This window comes from Nannospalax galili, unplaced genomic scaffold (genome assembly GCF_000622305.1).
Source record: "Nannospalax galili isolate Female #2095 unplaced genomic scaffold, S.galili_v1.0 scaffold591, whole genome shotgun sequence".
NCBI classification, from domain to species: Eukaryota; Metazoa; Chordata; class Mammalia; order Rodentia; family Spalacidae; genus Nannospalax; species Nannospalax galili.
In genome coordinates, this window is record NW_008330926.1 from 3,500,947 (window position 1) to 3,516,341 (window position 15,395).

At 48.9% G+C, this 15,395-nt stretch overlaps 2 protein-coding genes across 3 annotated transcripts in view; one reads left to right on the plus strand and one right to left on the minus strand.

Annotated features, from left to right (window-relative positions):
* Dcst1 (DC-STAMP domain containing 1) overlaps nucleotides 1-5,804 on the minus strand; it is an 18,608-nt gene extending 12,804 nt beyond the window's left edge. Inside the window, exons 1-3 of one of the 2 annotated variants that reach the window (XM_008854551.3) lie at nucleotides 5,513-5,804; nucleotides 4,854-4,979; nucleotides 4,697-4,771 (exon numbers count right to left, since the gene is read on the minus strand). In XM_008854551.3, the coding sequence (XP_008852773.1) occupies nucleotides 4,697-4,771; nucleotides 4,854-4,979; nucleotides 5,513-5,573 (262 nt within the window). In that variant the 5' untranslated portion in view covers nucleotides 5,574-5,804. The remainder of the gene's footprint in view (nucleotides 1-4,696; nucleotides 4,772-4,853; nucleotides 4,980-5,512) is intronic. The other variant, XM_008854548.3, reaches the window with a different exon arrangement.
* Nucleotides 5,805-5,879: 75 nt separating this feature from the next.
* Nucleotides 5,880-15,395, plus strand: part of Dcst2 (DC-STAMP domain containing 2) — a 12,469-nt gene continuing 2,953 nt past the window's right edge. Inside the window, exons 1-14 of the mRNA XM_008854559.3 lie at nucleotides 5,880-6,135; nucleotides 6,258-6,428; nucleotides 6,718-6,819; nucleotides 7,011-7,208; nucleotides 7,728-7,793; nucleotides 8,236-8,449; nucleotides 8,601-8,758; nucleotides 9,323-9,487; nucleotides 11,221-11,388; nucleotides 11,503-11,603; nucleotides 12,556-12,686; nucleotides 13,665-13,792; nucleotides 14,101-14,194; nucleotides 14,287-14,427. Coding sequence (XP_008852781.2) covers nucleotides 5,880-6,135; nucleotides 6,258-6,428; nucleotides 6,718-6,819; nucleotides 7,011-7,208; nucleotides 7,728-7,793; nucleotides 8,236-8,449; nucleotides 8,601-8,758; nucleotides 9,323-9,487; nucleotides 11,221-11,388; nucleotides 11,503-11,603; nucleotides 12,556-12,686; nucleotides 13,665-13,792; nucleotides 14,101-14,194; nucleotides 14,287-14,427 — 2,093 coding nt within the window. The remainder of the gene's footprint in view (nucleotides 6,136-6,257; nucleotides 6,429-6,717; nucleotides 6,820-7,010; nucleotides 7,209-7,727; nucleotides 7,794-8,235; nucleotides 8,450-8,600; nucleotides 8,759-9,322; nucleotides 9,488-11,220; nucleotides 11,389-11,502; nucleotides 11,604-12,555; nucleotides 12,687-13,664; nucleotides 13,793-14,100; nucleotides 14,195-14,286; nucleotides 14,428-15,395) is intronic.

The window sequence follows — 15,395 nt, forward strand, 5'->3', positions numbered from 1 at the left end:
AAAAAAAAAGAAGACAAAATAAAAACCAATAAATGCCAGGCGTGGTGTTGCATGCCTTTACTTGGGAGGCAGAGGCAGGCAGATTGCTGTGATCCAGCCTAGTCTACATTGGGAGTTCCAGTCCAGATGGGGCTACAGGGAGACACTGTCTCAAAAAGACCAAATAAATAAATAAAATATTTTTAAAATAGTTTTTAAGCTGGGCATGGTGGCGCACACCTTTAATCCCAGCACTCGGGAGGCAGAGGCAGGCGGGTCTCTGTGAGTTCAAGGCCAGCCTGGTCTACATAGTGAGTTCCAGGACAGCTGGAGCTACAGGGAAACCCTGTCTCAAAAAGACCAAAAAAAAAAATATTTTTTTTGTTTTTAAATGAAGGACCTAGAGAGATGGGTTGTGGTTAAGGGCTACTCTTTTTTTTTTTTTTTTGTCTCCCACTGGCTTGGCACTCACTATGTAGACCAGGCTGGCCTTGAACCTTGAACTTACAGAGATTCACCTGCCTCTGCCTCCTGAATAGTGCTATGATTAAAGGTGTGTGCCACCACGCCCAGCGAGCACTGGCTACTCTTGCAGCAAACCCAGGTTTAGGTCCCAGAAACTTTATGGCAACTCATGATCATGTGTAGCTCCCATTCTAGGAGATCCAACACTTCTTCTGCATTGCACTCATGTAGTATACTTATATTCATGCAAGCAAAACACTCAGACACATAAAAAATAAGAAAAATAAAAGAACTGGGCCTGATGTCACATACCTATAATCACAGCTACTCAAGAGGCTGAAGCAGGAAGAACAAACGTTTAAGGCCTCCCTGAGCTACAGAGTGTGTTCAAGATTAGCCTAGACAACTTAGTGAGACTCTGTCTCAAAAGTGAAAAGGGGGGGCTGGAGAGATGGCTCAGCAGTTAAGAACACTGGTTGTTCTTACAGAAGACCCGGGTTTGAATCCCAGCACCCACATGGCAGCTAACAACTGTCCATAACTCCAGTTCCAGGGGATCCAAGAGCCTCTTCTGACCTCCACAGGCATTGAACATGGGTGCACTTACCTACACGCAGGCAATACACATAAAATAAAAATAATAATTTATTTTTTTAAGTGAAAAGAGATGGAGATGTAGCTTAGTTGATAGAGTGCTAGTCTAGCATGCATGATGCCCTGGGTTTGGTCCTCAGTACTGAAAAACCAGGTGTGGTTATGGTACATGCCTATAATCCCAGCACTTAGGAGGTAGAAGCACTAGATCAGAAGTTCGAGGCCATTCTCAACTACATGTGGAGGCCAGCAGGTGTACATGAGACCCTATCTTAAAACAAAAAGGGGCTGGAGAGATGGCTCAGCAGTTAAGAGCACTGACTGCTCTTGCAGAAGACCTGGGTTCAATTCCCAGCACCCACATGGCAGCTATGAACCGCCCTTAACTCCAGTTCCAGGGGAATCCGAAGCCCTCTTCTCAACACGGGTGTACTCACATACATGCAGGCAATATACTCATACACATAGAATAAAAATAATAAATATAAAAAACTAAAACTAAAAGGAGGACTGGCAGACATGGCTCAGTTGTGTCATACTAGCCTAGCATATATGAAGCCTTGGGTTTGAATCCCCTGTACCACAGTCAGTCAATCAATCAATCAATTAATAGCAATCAAAATAAACTGGAAATGTTAATTTTCTGGGAATGGAGGGCAGGCATAATCTAAGAAGAGGATGGCTGTCACAGGTCAGGTCAAGATCCTCTAGGGACTGTCCAGGAAGGGGACCCTGCCTCATCCCTCCTGGGCTGGACTCCTGTGGAGCTGTAGCACTTGACTAAACTACTTCAGGTTCCTGCCCCCTCCAGAGCTGAGAGTGTGAACCTAGTTCTTGCAGGGCAGGGGAGAGAGCAGAGGGTGTGTGTGTGTGTGTGTGTGTGTGTGTGTGTGTGTGTGTGTGTTTCAAAGAAAAAGACTGTGGTTTGCTCACAAAAGCTAAGGGGGCTCCATCTGAGGCCAGCCAAAATGAAACTGCTCTAGTTCACACCACAGTGAACCTCCAGAGACCGTTAGTATGCCTGCCACATCAGGGCACTGACAGGGATTAAAGCAGTGTAGATGATTTAAGACCTTGCCCCAACACTGTGCAAGTCATAAAAAACAAACAAAGACTTTGTTCCTTTTCATCTAATTCTTTTTCTCCCCTTTCTAACATCAAAGGAAAAAAAAAGGAAGTCAGGCCTGGTGGTGCACACCTACAATCCCAGCACTTCAGAGGTGAGGCAGGAGTTTAAGCCCATCCTAGGTTACATAAGCCTCTCAAACAAACAAACAAACAAACAAACAAAGTTGTTGGGGGAGAGAGTCATTTTCTTCGGTGGTGTAACTATTGGTAAGTTGCTCATGTTTCAATAAATAACCTCCTACCATGCTTGCGAAAGCAGCCCTAATTAAAGTTAGTGGGTCACACACAGAAGAAGAGGTGAGGAGGACAACTTGTTGGGAAGAGGTTTCAGTCAGAGAGGGAAGGGCATGAGAGAGGGGAAGGGAGGTTGGAAGTGATTAAAATTCATTTTATACATGTATGGAACCGTCAAAGAATTTGGAAAATATTTGAAAAAAAAAAAAAAGGCAGCAGTAGACAGTACCCAGGCCAAGGAGCAGACTGAGATGCAGTGGATGGGGCAGCAAGAAGCAATGTTTGAATATGTGAGGCTAAAGTCTTGAACCCCTAAAACTAAGCCCAAAGTCCTCAGCAGAACTGGGGCTTCCTACAAACCTGGGTGAAAGGTTATCAGCAGAACATACTTGAATACAGTGTAAGAAAAAAAAAAAGCAGTTTAATCTGTAACCTTGGCCTTCTGGTCAAAGACTCCAGTTTATGTGTTCAATAAACTAGTGACATTAATTCTGTCGCCCTCATCTGGGATAAGTTTGGGGCAGGGCATGTGTTGTACTGACCAAAGAGATGTAAAAAACTTGCCAGGAAGTTTTCTTGGTTCCTGAAAATGGATGTCAGAAAGGGATGTGCATTCCTCCAGTTTCTGGTCTTTAAGGTTATTGTTAAAAATGCGATACTTGGACTTGCTGCAGGCATTATGTAAAATGAAAACCTCTGGCCAAAGAGAGAAAAATACCAAAGGACCCTGGTGGTGGCTTATTTTTGTTGTTGTTGTTTGAGATAAAGTCTTTGTATATAGCCCAGATTGACTTCAAACTTGCAGTCCTCCTGCCTTAGCCTTCCAAGTACTAGGCCTGGCAACCCTGGAGCTTTGATAAATTTACTGAGCTGGGTAGTTGAATTACTCAGATGCTGAAGCATGTTTTCTTTTTTCTTTTTCCTCTTTCTTTCTTCCTTCCTTTTTCTTTTTTTTTTTTTTTGATTTTTATTTTATGTGCATGAGTGTTTTATCTCCCATGTATGTAAGTGTACCATGTATGTGCAATGCCTGTGGAGACCAGAAGAGGGTGTTGGGTTCCCTGGAACTGGAGATTCAGATGGTTGTTAGACACCATGTAGAGTCTAGAAAGTGAGGGGTCCTCTGCAAGAGCTGTCAGTGCTCTAACCATTGAACCATCTCTCCAGCCCCCCTCCTTTCCTCCCTCCCTCCCTTCCTTGTATTTTGAGATAGTCTTACTCTGTAGCCCAAGCTGTCCTGGAACTCATTGCCTTACCCTCCTGAATGCTGAGAATACAGGTGTGAGCCACCATATCTGACTCTTCTTCATCAAACTTTTTATGTGAGATAAACTTTTTCTAAAGTTAAACCACTTTTACATAGTCTTTCTTTTCCTGCAGCCCAACACCTCCCAAATGTCTCCATTTCAAACATCACCTTCTCTGAGAAATCTGCCCTGGCTGCTTGAGCCAGGGTTGCTCCCCAGTCCCTTCTTCTCACCCCTGCTTTTTTTTCTTACTTCTCCTTATCAAAGATGTTTACTTATGGTTCATTGTCTGGCTCTTTGGTTAGTTTAGGGTTTTTTTGTTTGTTTGTTTTTGGTCTTTTTGAGACAGGGTCTCCCTACAGCCTGAGCTGTCCTGGAACTCACTATGTGGCCTTGAACTCACAGAGATCTGCCTGCCCCTGCCTCCCAAGTGCTGGGACTACAGGTGTGCACAACCACGCCTGGCAGTTTTGGCTTTTGAGTCAGGGTATTACTCTGCATTCCAGACCAGCCTGAAATGCACTGTGTAGTCCAGGTGAATCTTGAATTTATGATAATTCTCCTGCCTCAGTCTCCTGACTGCTGGGATTACAGGTGTGAATCATTACACCTAAGTATGTCTGACGTTTTTTTACTATAACTCCCAAAAGACTGGTGCTTGTCAATCTTGCTCACTGCTGAATCCTCAGTAAGTGATGAATGAATGAATGAATGAATGAATGAATGAATGAATGAGGGAACAAATGAATGAACAAATGAACTAGATTTCTCAAGAACATCAGGAAGTGAGCCAGAGTGGTCAGCAGAGTAGGTTAGGAGGTGGTAGGGTTTGGGCTATGGTGTGTGGGCAATGGGAACTCTCTCATTGACAAGACTTGTTGAAGGCAAGGGTTGGGGTCTTCTTAGGTTGGAAACATCTTTCCTCTGAGCCTTTCCTTAAAGCCCAAGAGGAGGCTGAAATTAGATTGTTTTGGGTACAGAAAAAGCAAACTCCTATTTCCTCCTGGACCCTCAGGACTGGGAATATTCCCCAGGTCTCAACTCCTAACCTGCCAAGCCATACAAAGCCACCATCTTCTGCTCTTCATAGATGTTCATGGGGCTCACCAGGAGCTGAAAGAGACCTAAGGGAACAGGGTAAAGCCAAAAGTCAACAAAGAGTTCCAGTCTCTGCCTCAGTCTCTGCCCTTCTGTTCCCATACTTGCCTATGGCCAGGAGCCCCCCAGTGCCTGCCCCCAGCAGGAAAGCTGTAGCAGGGAACTCGCTGGACTGGCGCCACAGGAACCGGTTCCAGGACACTGGAAGTCCCCAGCTCAGGAGCCTCTGCATGGCTGGGAGGTGGTACAGTTGAGCTCACAGACCCTTCTCCTGGCTGAGAGGAGCTCATTAAGCTTAGGGGCTTTATTTGTTTGTTTTAATTCTTAAAAGGGTTTTAGATTTATTTGTATGTATATGTGCCTGCATGAGTTTATGTGCACCACATTCATGCAGGTGGCCAGGGGCATCAAATCCCCTGAAACTAGAATTATAGGTGGTTATGAGCCACCTTATGTAGGTACTAGGAACTGAACCTGTGTCCTTTGGCAAGAGCAGTGAGCACTCTTAGCTGCTGAGCTGTCTCTCCAGTGCCCAAAGGTTAGGGATTTTAAGGGCATCAGAGACTGGAGGGACCTGGTGGCACAAACTTGTACACTAGAAGAAGTAAAGGAGTCTGAAGAAGTGAGGCAGCAGTGCTGGAGAAAAGAGGAAAGACTGGGCTATAGGGAGGCACTGGATAAGGATGGAGGTTAAAAGACTCCAAGATGGAGGGGAGACAGGACAAGAGAAGTCTGGGGGATGCTGGGAAGTGGCAGGGCTGTCTCACTGGTATGGGGAGGTTTCCTTTGCTGCCTTCTTGCTCCATTCCGATGCTGTGTAATGTCCATCAGTCTATTCTAGGGAACCCTTTCCATCCCAGAAGTCATTACAAGGATTCCCAGGCTATGAGATTTTGATGAGAGAAGGGAAGTGCCACCTCTGTCCTCTGCCTCACTCACAGCCCGTGACTGAGCTCTGTGCCCTTCAATCCCTTAGCTCTGTGATCCCTCAGAACTAGGTAATGGGTTCTGAGACACCCATAGTAAAAGCTCCTTGGAACCTTAGAATGGGATGAGGAATTCCGGGTCCATAGAATCTGGGGGCCTCTCTTAGAGACGGACTGGTGTTTGGTCTCAACAGCTATATCCAAAGTCATGGATGCTGTAGAGTGGTCCTCCAGAGAAGAAGAGCCAAGTATGGCACGGGCTGTGGTCCGAAGTGTAGGAGGCTTTACCCTAGGTTTGTCCTTGGCCACAGCCTATGGCCTTCTGGAGCTCCTAGTGGAAGGACACAGCCCCTGGGGCTGCCTAGTGGCCACCATCACTTTAGCTGCCTTCCTCAGCTTGGGCATGGGATTCTCTCGCCAGATCCGTGCCACCATCCTCCTGATGCTTCCCCAGGTCTTCTCCAGTGAGCTTGGCACCCTTTGGGCATGGCAGAGTTGGGGTGGAGAGTATTTTGAGGGCTCATGTAAGGGATTTAGGGACTGTCTTGGGGCTGGGGTCCTGACTGTGATGGAGCTGTCTCTCCAGGGCAGGGCCGAATGCTGCTGTTGGTGGCTGCCTTTGGGCTGGTGTTGCAAGGGCCTTGTACCAACACCCTGCGCAACTTTACTCGGGCCAGTGAGGCTGTGGCCTGTGGAGCAGAGCTGGCCCTGAACCAGACTGCTGAAGTGCTGGAGCAGGCAAAGCAGCCCCTTGTCAGTAAGCTCCACCCTGGCCTCCCACTGCCCCTGGCCACCCTCATCCTGCAAAGTCTACTGTCCTTCAGCTCTGTTGGAACTGTGTCCTAACCTCAAAGTGTCTGGTCCTGAAAGCCGTTTTCTGGTCCAGCTAAACCCTCTTTCCCTTACTCTCTTAGCTCCTTCCCCTGCCTGGTTAACTGCCTTTTCTAGAGCTGATCCACTGCACACGCTGCCCCCCGCCCCATTGTGAGAGCCAGCTCCGGAAGAAGAGGCCCCACCGTGCAGCCATGTTGGCCTTTGTCCCTTAGGTGCTTTGACCAAGATTAAAGCTATTGCCCAGAGGGCCAAAGTGGTGGCTGACCGGGTTCGCAAGTTCTTCCGGTCAATCATGGATGGAGTGAGGCATGTGGGTAAGCCTGTCAGCAGGTTTGGGAGGTCAGAATTCACCCAGTCTCTTTACCCTAGTACCTGTCCAGGCCTGCTCAGGCTCACTGGACACAGCACATCTGACCACTGACTGGGGGCTGGTTGGTGTTACCCAAGTCACTGAAAAAGGCTGGAGGGCTCCTACCCAGAGTACCAACTCCATAGTTGTCTCCAGCCAGAGCCCTGCGGAATGTGTGGTACTGGCTCCTCCACGTCGGCGACGTGTGCAACTCAGAGCTGGGCAACCCTTACATGAAATGCACTGGGGTGTTTGATGACGCCAAAGACAACTGTATGAAGATCATGTCACAATTCTATCACCTGTGTTATGTGATCATGCCCTTCAAACTCGTGCTCTGTGGACTTGCCAACTGTGAGAAAACCAGGGGCTGCCTATGGGGATGCCTGAACATGGGGAGGCTGGAGTGGGATGTGAGAATACAGGATCTGTCAGGAGGGTGGGCACAGGGGAACACGTAAGGGCAAATGAATATGGAGCCTGTAAGGCTGCTGAGATCAATTTGGGGGTTGGGCAATAGAGAAGGAACTATGTTCAGGGAGGGGCAAGGGAAGAGGCTAAAAAGTGTTGAGTAGCTGGGTATGGTGGCACACGCCTTTAATCTCAGCACTCAGGAGGCAGGGGCAGGCGGATCTCTGTGAGTTCAAGGCCAGCCTGGGCTACATAGTGAGTTCCAGGACAGCTGGGGCTACAGGGAGTCCCTGTCTCAAAAAAGTCCAAAAAAAAAATAAAAATAAAAAAGTGTTGAGCAAATGTGGAGGCTAACAGGAAAGACAGAAAGTCCTGAAGGCCCTGTAAGAAGGGGGTCCCAGAGGTGGGAGGGGCAGGCTACCTCTCTGCTCCTCCTCCTGACACTGAGCTCCATTGACTCAGTGGTCCAGGTGTTCTGTGTCATCCCCAAGTACATCCAGCCCTTCTTGCGAAAGACCATCAGCACTCGTGAGTGAAGCCTTCAGCCCCTGCTGCCAGTGCTCTCCTTGTCACATTGTGGCCAGCTCAAGTCTCCTAGTCCATGCATGAGAATGCAAGAGCAGGAAAGGACCTTGAGAGGTCCCCAGGCTAATGTCTAAACTGAGCAGATTAAACTGAGGCCCAGTGAAGGGGAGGTGCTTCATCAAAGTCAGACTTAGAGCAAGAGCTGGGAGGAGTAGGGCCTCCCACCCCAAGTGCAGCTCATGGGGTTCACTCATGATAGAGCATGAGCTTTGGGCCAGGTCTAGTGCTGGGTGTTAGGAAGATATCACTCTTTGCTAGTCCACTGTCCAGGCCCTGGGCTGGTTTGTGAGCCATGCACTCCTGGGCTGAGACAATCCCCACCCCATGCAGCTTTGCCCCTTCTAACTGTCCCTGCTCATGTCTCCCCTTGCCCGGCTGGCCCCAGCCGTGATGAAGCTGATTGACCGGGTGCGTCGTGAATTTGAATTCAACATGACGGCCACCTACTACTTCTCTGTGGACCTCAATGCCTCTCGGAGCCTGTCCCAGGTGGCTCTGGACCTCCATGAGGCTGTCGGCATGAAGCTGCACAGTGCTAGAGAGGTCCTGGCTCTGATGGGTTACACCACGCCTCTGCTGTTGGCACTTCTCTACCTCCAGTGAGGGCTTACTCACTGGGGCCTGCGGGGGGACAGATGGGTTGTGGGACTGTCCATCCAGGCATCGGGAGGCTAAAGGGGCAGCGTGGCCTGGGGTATCTGGTAGGTCTGGTTAGGAGAGCCAAGGCATCTCACATGTCCTTCCTCTCAGAGCCTTGTGTTACCGGTATCGTTACCTGAACTGGGACAATTTTGACAACATCTATATCACCAGCCGCTTCCTGCGCATGGAGGCAGTCCGTTCCATAGCAGGGCTACCCACTGTGCTGCCACTCAGTGCTCATGAGGCCAGATGCTACATCCAGCCAGGTAAGGGCCCTGAGATGGGGAGAGAAAGGCTCTCAGGCAGGCCAGGGCCTCCCCAAGCCCCATACCCTGGACTGTACTCTGAAGCACAGGCAGGGACCAGAAGGAGGAGTGATGACTTCAGACTGAAATGGAGACATGGTCCTGACCATTTTCCTTTGGAAAATGCAGGCAGAGAAGGGAACACTCTGGAGGCCAGGCAGAAGCAAGGCTGCATGGGGAGCAATACGGAACAGGGATGTGAGGTTGGAAAGTCATTCTGTAGTAAGGGCAGGAGGGCTGCCTAGGAGGTAGGAGTCAGGCAAAGGAGGAGAGGAGCCCAGGAGCCTGGGTCTGAGAGCGTGGGAAGGGCCACTGGGCCCAGGTGGAGCTGCAAGGCTCCACATCACCCCTGTCCCTGAAGACTGCTCCCACCTTTGTCACAGTCCTAAACAGCCTCCCCTTTCTGTCTTCTGGATGAGGAAGTGGGCTGGGCTTGATAGAAGTGGACACATCCATAGGAGCTGGGATCTGTGGGCAGGAGAATTGGAGCACTGGGGTGCATACTCCTGCCCCCTGCCCCTTCAGGCTCCATCTTCTTGTCCCGACGGGAGCAGATTTTTTATATATTGGAGACCTTTGCTCTTGTCCGCCATCTCCTCCTCATGATGCTCCTGGTCTTCCTGGACTATGCTGTCTTCTGGGTGCTTGACCTGGCCCAGTACCACCTGCAGGGGGAGATCGTGGCCCGAAGTGAGTGCCCATACTTCTTCCTGTGCCCACCCACCCCATGCATCTTCCTCCTCCCTGGAACCTCCTTTTGGGGAATTATCTGGATATTCTCATGTCACTGCCATACACCCTCTTCCTGTTGTAGCCTCTGCCTAGAATCTAGATCAAGGTCATAACATAATAGAGTAACTGGTGAAGAGATGGCTCAGTGGTTAAGAGCACTGACTGTTCTTGCAGAGAACCTGGATTTGGTTCCCAGCACCCACGTGGCAGCTAACAACCATCTGATGCCCTCTTCTGACTTCTGTGAGCACTGCATGCATGGGTGCACTTATATACATGCAGGCAAAACACTCATACATATAAAATACAAATAAATTTTACTTACACATTTTATAAATAAGTTTATGTTTAAAAAATTTGTAGTGGAGTAGGGCTGGGCATGGTGGCGCATGCCTTTAATCCCAGCACTTGGGAGGTAGAGGCAGAAAGATCTTGGTGAGTTCAAGGTCTACATAGGGAGTTCCATAGTAAGTTCCAGGCCAGCTGGGGCTATGGGGAGACCCGATCTCAAAAAGACCAAAAACAAAAAAACAAAATCAAAAAAACCAGAGTAGCTTAAAACACAAGTCAGCCTGGCCCAGGCTCAAATCCCCAAATCCCATCCCTGCCCTATTACAGAGAAAAAAAAAAGCCAGGCGTGGTTGGCACACGCGTTTTAGTCCCAGCACTGGTGAGGCAGAGGCAGGAGGGTCTCTGTGAGTTCAAGGACAACCTGGTCTACATAGTGAGTTCCTGGACAGCTGGGGCTACAGGGAGAACCTGCCTCAAAAAAAAAAAAAAAAAAAAAAAAAAAAGAGTCAAGTTGTTTAGAGTCTCACAACTTCTGTTTGCTCGTTTGAACAGTGGGGCAGTGGTTGCTCTCTGGGTCACTCTAAAGGGCAAATGAGACTATTTCTGTTAAGCACTTTATTGACCATGGATTGAGACCATGTCATAAGCCACAGAATAAGATTAATCTAAATTTTTTTATCAGAAGTCTAACAGAAGAAAAACAGAAAGTGAAGGCCAGCAAGATGGCACCATCCATGAAAGCTTAGTGGCCTGAGTTCGATCCTTCAAAAGCCATGTGAAGGAGGAAGGAATTGACTCCACAAAGTTGTCCTCTGACCTCTACATGCATGCCATGGCACATGTGTCCATACATACACATCACACACACACACACACACACACACACACATGAGCAAAAAGAAAAAAACAAAGTCCAAGATAAACAATAAACCCAGGAGTGGTGTCACACATCTGTAATTTCATCACTTGGAGGCTGAAGCAGGAGGATTGAGAGTTCTAGGCCTGCCGAGGTTACATAGTGAGACCCTGTCGCTAAAAACAAAGTCAGCAGCCGGGCGTGGTGGCGCACGCCTGTAGTCCCAGCACTTGGGAGGCAGAGGCAGGTGGATCTCTGTGAGTTCAAGGCCAGCCTGGTCTACATAGTGAGTTCCAGGACAGCTGGGGCTACACGGAGACCCTGCTTCAAAAAGACAAAAAAACAAACAAACAAACAAACAAAGTCAGCATTCAGCCAATGGTTAAATAAGACTGAGTTGATCATGAAGATCATGGAAGTGCCACCCAGCAGGACCTAGGACTGAGGCCAGGCCTGGCTCTACTTTGCACCCTGCAGAAGGTGGGCTCTCTTCTGTGTGGGAAAGCAGGCCATGAGTGTCCCTTACGCAGTGTCTTTGTGCCAGGCCCTGTGCTATTGTCTATAACAGTGGAAGGGACTGGCTATTCAGGGAATATTTACCGTGACCTGGTGTCAGCATTTGACATTCTGCAACAAGGCAACATCAGTGTATTATCCCGGCGCTGCCTCCTACATCCCTCAGAACCAGACACCACTGGTTACATTGTTATCGGTATTCACCTCACCTGAGGCCCTGGGGAACCAAGGGTGAAGACTTGAGGTTGGGGGGAGGTGTCCTAGGAGTGTGGCTCAAGTAGTGCTCACTCACTGCATGCTGTGCTCCCAGGTACCATGTATGGCCTCTGCTTCTTCGTCACTCTCTTTGGCAGTTATGTCAGCCGGCTGCGGCGTGTCATTTGTGCCTCCTACTACCCATCCAGGGAACAGGTGAGCAGGCCATAGCCAGCAGCCAGCCTCTGCTGCAGCCCCAGGTGCTAAGCTAGTGAGTGTCTATATTGACTTTGAGAATCCTGAGCTCCTCAGCAGTCCATGTCGTCTCTCTAAATCCCAGATGGAGCTGGGAGAAATGATGCCTTTTGAGCCAGGGCTGAGACACATTGTACCTCCAAAGTTTTGCTAAAACCATGAGGACCGGGCAGTGTTGGTATACCATGGTATGGATGGAGACTCAAATTTCTCTACTCTCTTTTTGTTTTGATTTTTGTTTTTTTGTGAGACAGGATCTCCCTGTAGCCCAGCTGGCCTGTAACTTTCTATGTAGACCAGGCTGACCTCCTGCCTCGGCATCCCAAGTGCTGAGATTAAAGACGTTTGCCACCACACCTGGCTTATTTCTCTGCTGTGTGACAGTTGCCCTTGGGCTTCCAAGGATGCCAAAGTGAAGCAGGCAGTCTACTGCTCTGTCAAGCCAGCAGATAGGTTTTTGTTTTTTGTTTTTCTGTCTTTTTGAGACAGGGTCTCCCTGTAGCTCCAGCTGGCACCTGGCTTGGAACTCTGTTCCAAGTTGGCTGGCCTTAAATTCACTGAGATCTGATTGCCTTTGCCTCCTGAGTGCTGGGATTAAAAGCATATTCCACCATGCCCGGCTCAGCAGATAGGTTTTTAATGAGACATTATCACTAACAAAAAAGTTTTGCTCTCTGAGGTTCTCACCACCCCTCCCCATATATGACATGGAAACCCAGAGGAGAGAGTGGGTTATTTCACTTGGGGAGGTCCAGTAGGCTTCCTGGAGGAAGAGTCATTTGAGCTAATCATTTAAGGGATTCACAGAAGTTAAATGGGAAAGACAGGCAATGAGTGCGGATGGGTGTGGAGGGCATACCTGGCAGATAGAACAAGATCAAGTGTGTGCCCATCCCTGTTCACATCCCATCAGGAAAGGATTGTCTACCTCTACAACATACTTCTTAGCCATCGAACCAACATTTTAGCCACAGTGCATCGAGCAGTGAAGCGACGGGCAGCTGACCAGGGCCGCATGAATGTCCTCCAAGTGCTAGCCATCCGGTGCGTCTACCATGCTTCCCTATAGGGATGGGGCAAGAATAGAAAAAGAGCCAGAGGTCAGAATGGATCACTGTCCTTCCCAAGTGACAAGGTTTGGTTGAAGAGGATATTTATTCCATACCTTCGTGTCCTGACAGAGAGAATTAAGGATAAGAATTCTTTTTTGTTTGTTTGCTTGTTTGTTTAGTTATTTTTTTTTTTTTTTTTTTTTTTTTGAGACAGTGTCTCCCTGTAACCCCAGCTACTCTGGAACTCGCTATGTAAACCTGGCTGGCCTCAATCTCTTAGAGATCTGCCTGCCTCTGCCTTCCAAGTACTGGGATTAAAGGCGTGCATCACTACATCCAGTTAAAAAAATTTTTAATTCTAGTTGTTTTTTTTTATTATTTTAATTTCATGTCTATGAGTGTATTGCCTGCATGTATGTGAGTGCGCCCGTGTCGTGTCATGCAATGCCACGGAGGTCAGAAGAGGGCTTCAGGTTCCCCTGGAACTGGAGATAAGGACGGTTTGAATTGAACCCGGGTCCTCTGCAAAAGCAGTCAGTGCTCTTAACTGCTGAGCCCTCTCCAGTCCCTCTAGTTTTTTCCCATGATGAATTTTTTTTTTTTTTTTTTTGTCTTTTTGAGACAGGATCTCTCATAGCCCCAGCTGGCCTGGAACTCACTTTGTAGACCAGGCTGGACTTGAACTCACGGAGATCCACCTGCCTCTGCCTCCCGAGTGCTGGGATTAAAGGCGTGAGCCACCATGCCCATCACTATGATGAATGTTTTACTTGCATATATGTAAATGCACCTATGTCATGCAATGCCCCTGGAATTAGTTGCTAGCTGCCATTTGGGTACTGGGAACCAAACCCAGGTCCTCTGGTGAGAGGGATGAAGGTTAGACTGCTGAAGGCCTCCCCAGCATTTGGAGGTTGGTGTGGGAAGCACTAGGCTAGCTGGGCTTGGCATCTGAGACCTTTCTCCTCAGGTGCCCCTTCCTGAGTCCATTTCTCAGCCCATTTGTGCTGCATCAATCCTACTGCCTGGGCTGTGGACAACCTGAAGACAAAGGGGATGTAGGGAACTTTGTGTCCTGCAGTACCCCAGGCTGCAAAGGTGAGACTCTGCAGAGCTTTCTTCTTTCTGTAACATTCCCTACAGTCAATCATGATCCTTCCTTTATGGAATTCTTTGAAACCTCACCTTCATTACTAGGTATTTACATACAGCCCTCAGGGAAATCATTTCCCCAGGTTCTCCAGGATTCTGCTGGATGCAAAGGGCCCTGCAGCAGCTCCCTAGTGTGCATACTTGACAAGGACAGTCCCTCCAGAGGTGGAGTAAGGAGGCAGAGGCCAGAAACCAGGGATGAGGGGGCATGGGTGGGTAAGCTCAAGCTCCTTTCCCCCCCTGGCCTTCTCTAGGTTTCTATTGCCATTCCTGTTTCCGGCTCCTGGACAACACCTGTTCTGTGTGTGCATCTCCCCTCTCCTACCAGGGACACCTGGACCTGGAGCTGTAAGTCTTTCAGTGAGCTGGAGTATGAGGGCAGTGGGAACAGCACCCTTTCTCAGGACATCTGTGGGCCACTGAGATGTTGGCTTCTCTAGGGACTCGAGTGATGAGGAGGGACCTCAGTTATGGCTGGCTGCAGCTCGAAGAAGGGCCCCTGAACAGGAACTGAAACTGCGACAGCAGCTCCAGGAAGCACTGGGTAGGAGTCTCTCAGAGAGGTCCAGCCCAGAGTCCAGGTGAGCAGGAAGCAGGTGATGGTGCCTGGGAACTCTAGGATGTTGTCACATCTACATAGGCTTGCTGGGCTCTACAGGGAGGAGAGAGAGGGCAGAGGAGATGGGAGCTGAGGCTTGCTGGGCACCTACACTCCGGCCTGTAGTGGTTTGCGGTGTGGCTGGGGTGTAATGGCATCACACAGACAGCAACCTCGTGCATAGCACCTGGTCAAGGAGTGACACTATTGGGATAGGAATATGTTAATGAACCCTTCACAGAAAAAGAGAAAATTCTAAACTGAGTTTTGGGGCAACCTGGTGGTTTGTTAGGCTAAGAGGTGGAAAGCATGCTGGGGGTGTGGTGGGGGTGGGGCGACCTATGTGAATGTAGTGAATGTGAAACATTCAGGAGGGTAAATAAAGCCTGAGGGAGGGAGGGAGGGTGTGGGGGGGCATGCATCCTCAGAGAGTGTTGGAGATGAAAAGGGGAGAGACAGATAGGGCCTTTTTGGCTTTTTGAGCAGGGTGTGGACCACACTTGTAATCCTGGCATTGAGGAAACTAAGACAGCAGGGGAAAGACAGCAAGGAGAGAGGTCAACCTATGCTACTAGTGAAATCCTGTCTCAACAAACAAACAAAACAAACAAAAGAATTTAAGCTTTGGGTGGGGGGTATGGTTTGGAGGTAGAGCGCATACCTTGCATGCACAAGCCCCAGTATCTCAAAGAATGAAATGGAGGGGGACTGGAGAAGGAGGAAGAGAGATAGTGGTGGGTGCATAGGGAGGAAGGGAAAGAAGTCTCTTAGGCATGATAGTACATGCCTGTAATCCCGGCACTCACTCAAGAGGCAGATGCAGGAAAGAGGACTGCAAAAGTTTGAGGCTAGCCACATATACATACATAGTGAGTTCCAGGCCAACCAGGTTAATATGACAAGAAAGAAAGAGAGAGAGAGAGAGAGGGAGAGAGAGAGAGAGAGAGAGAG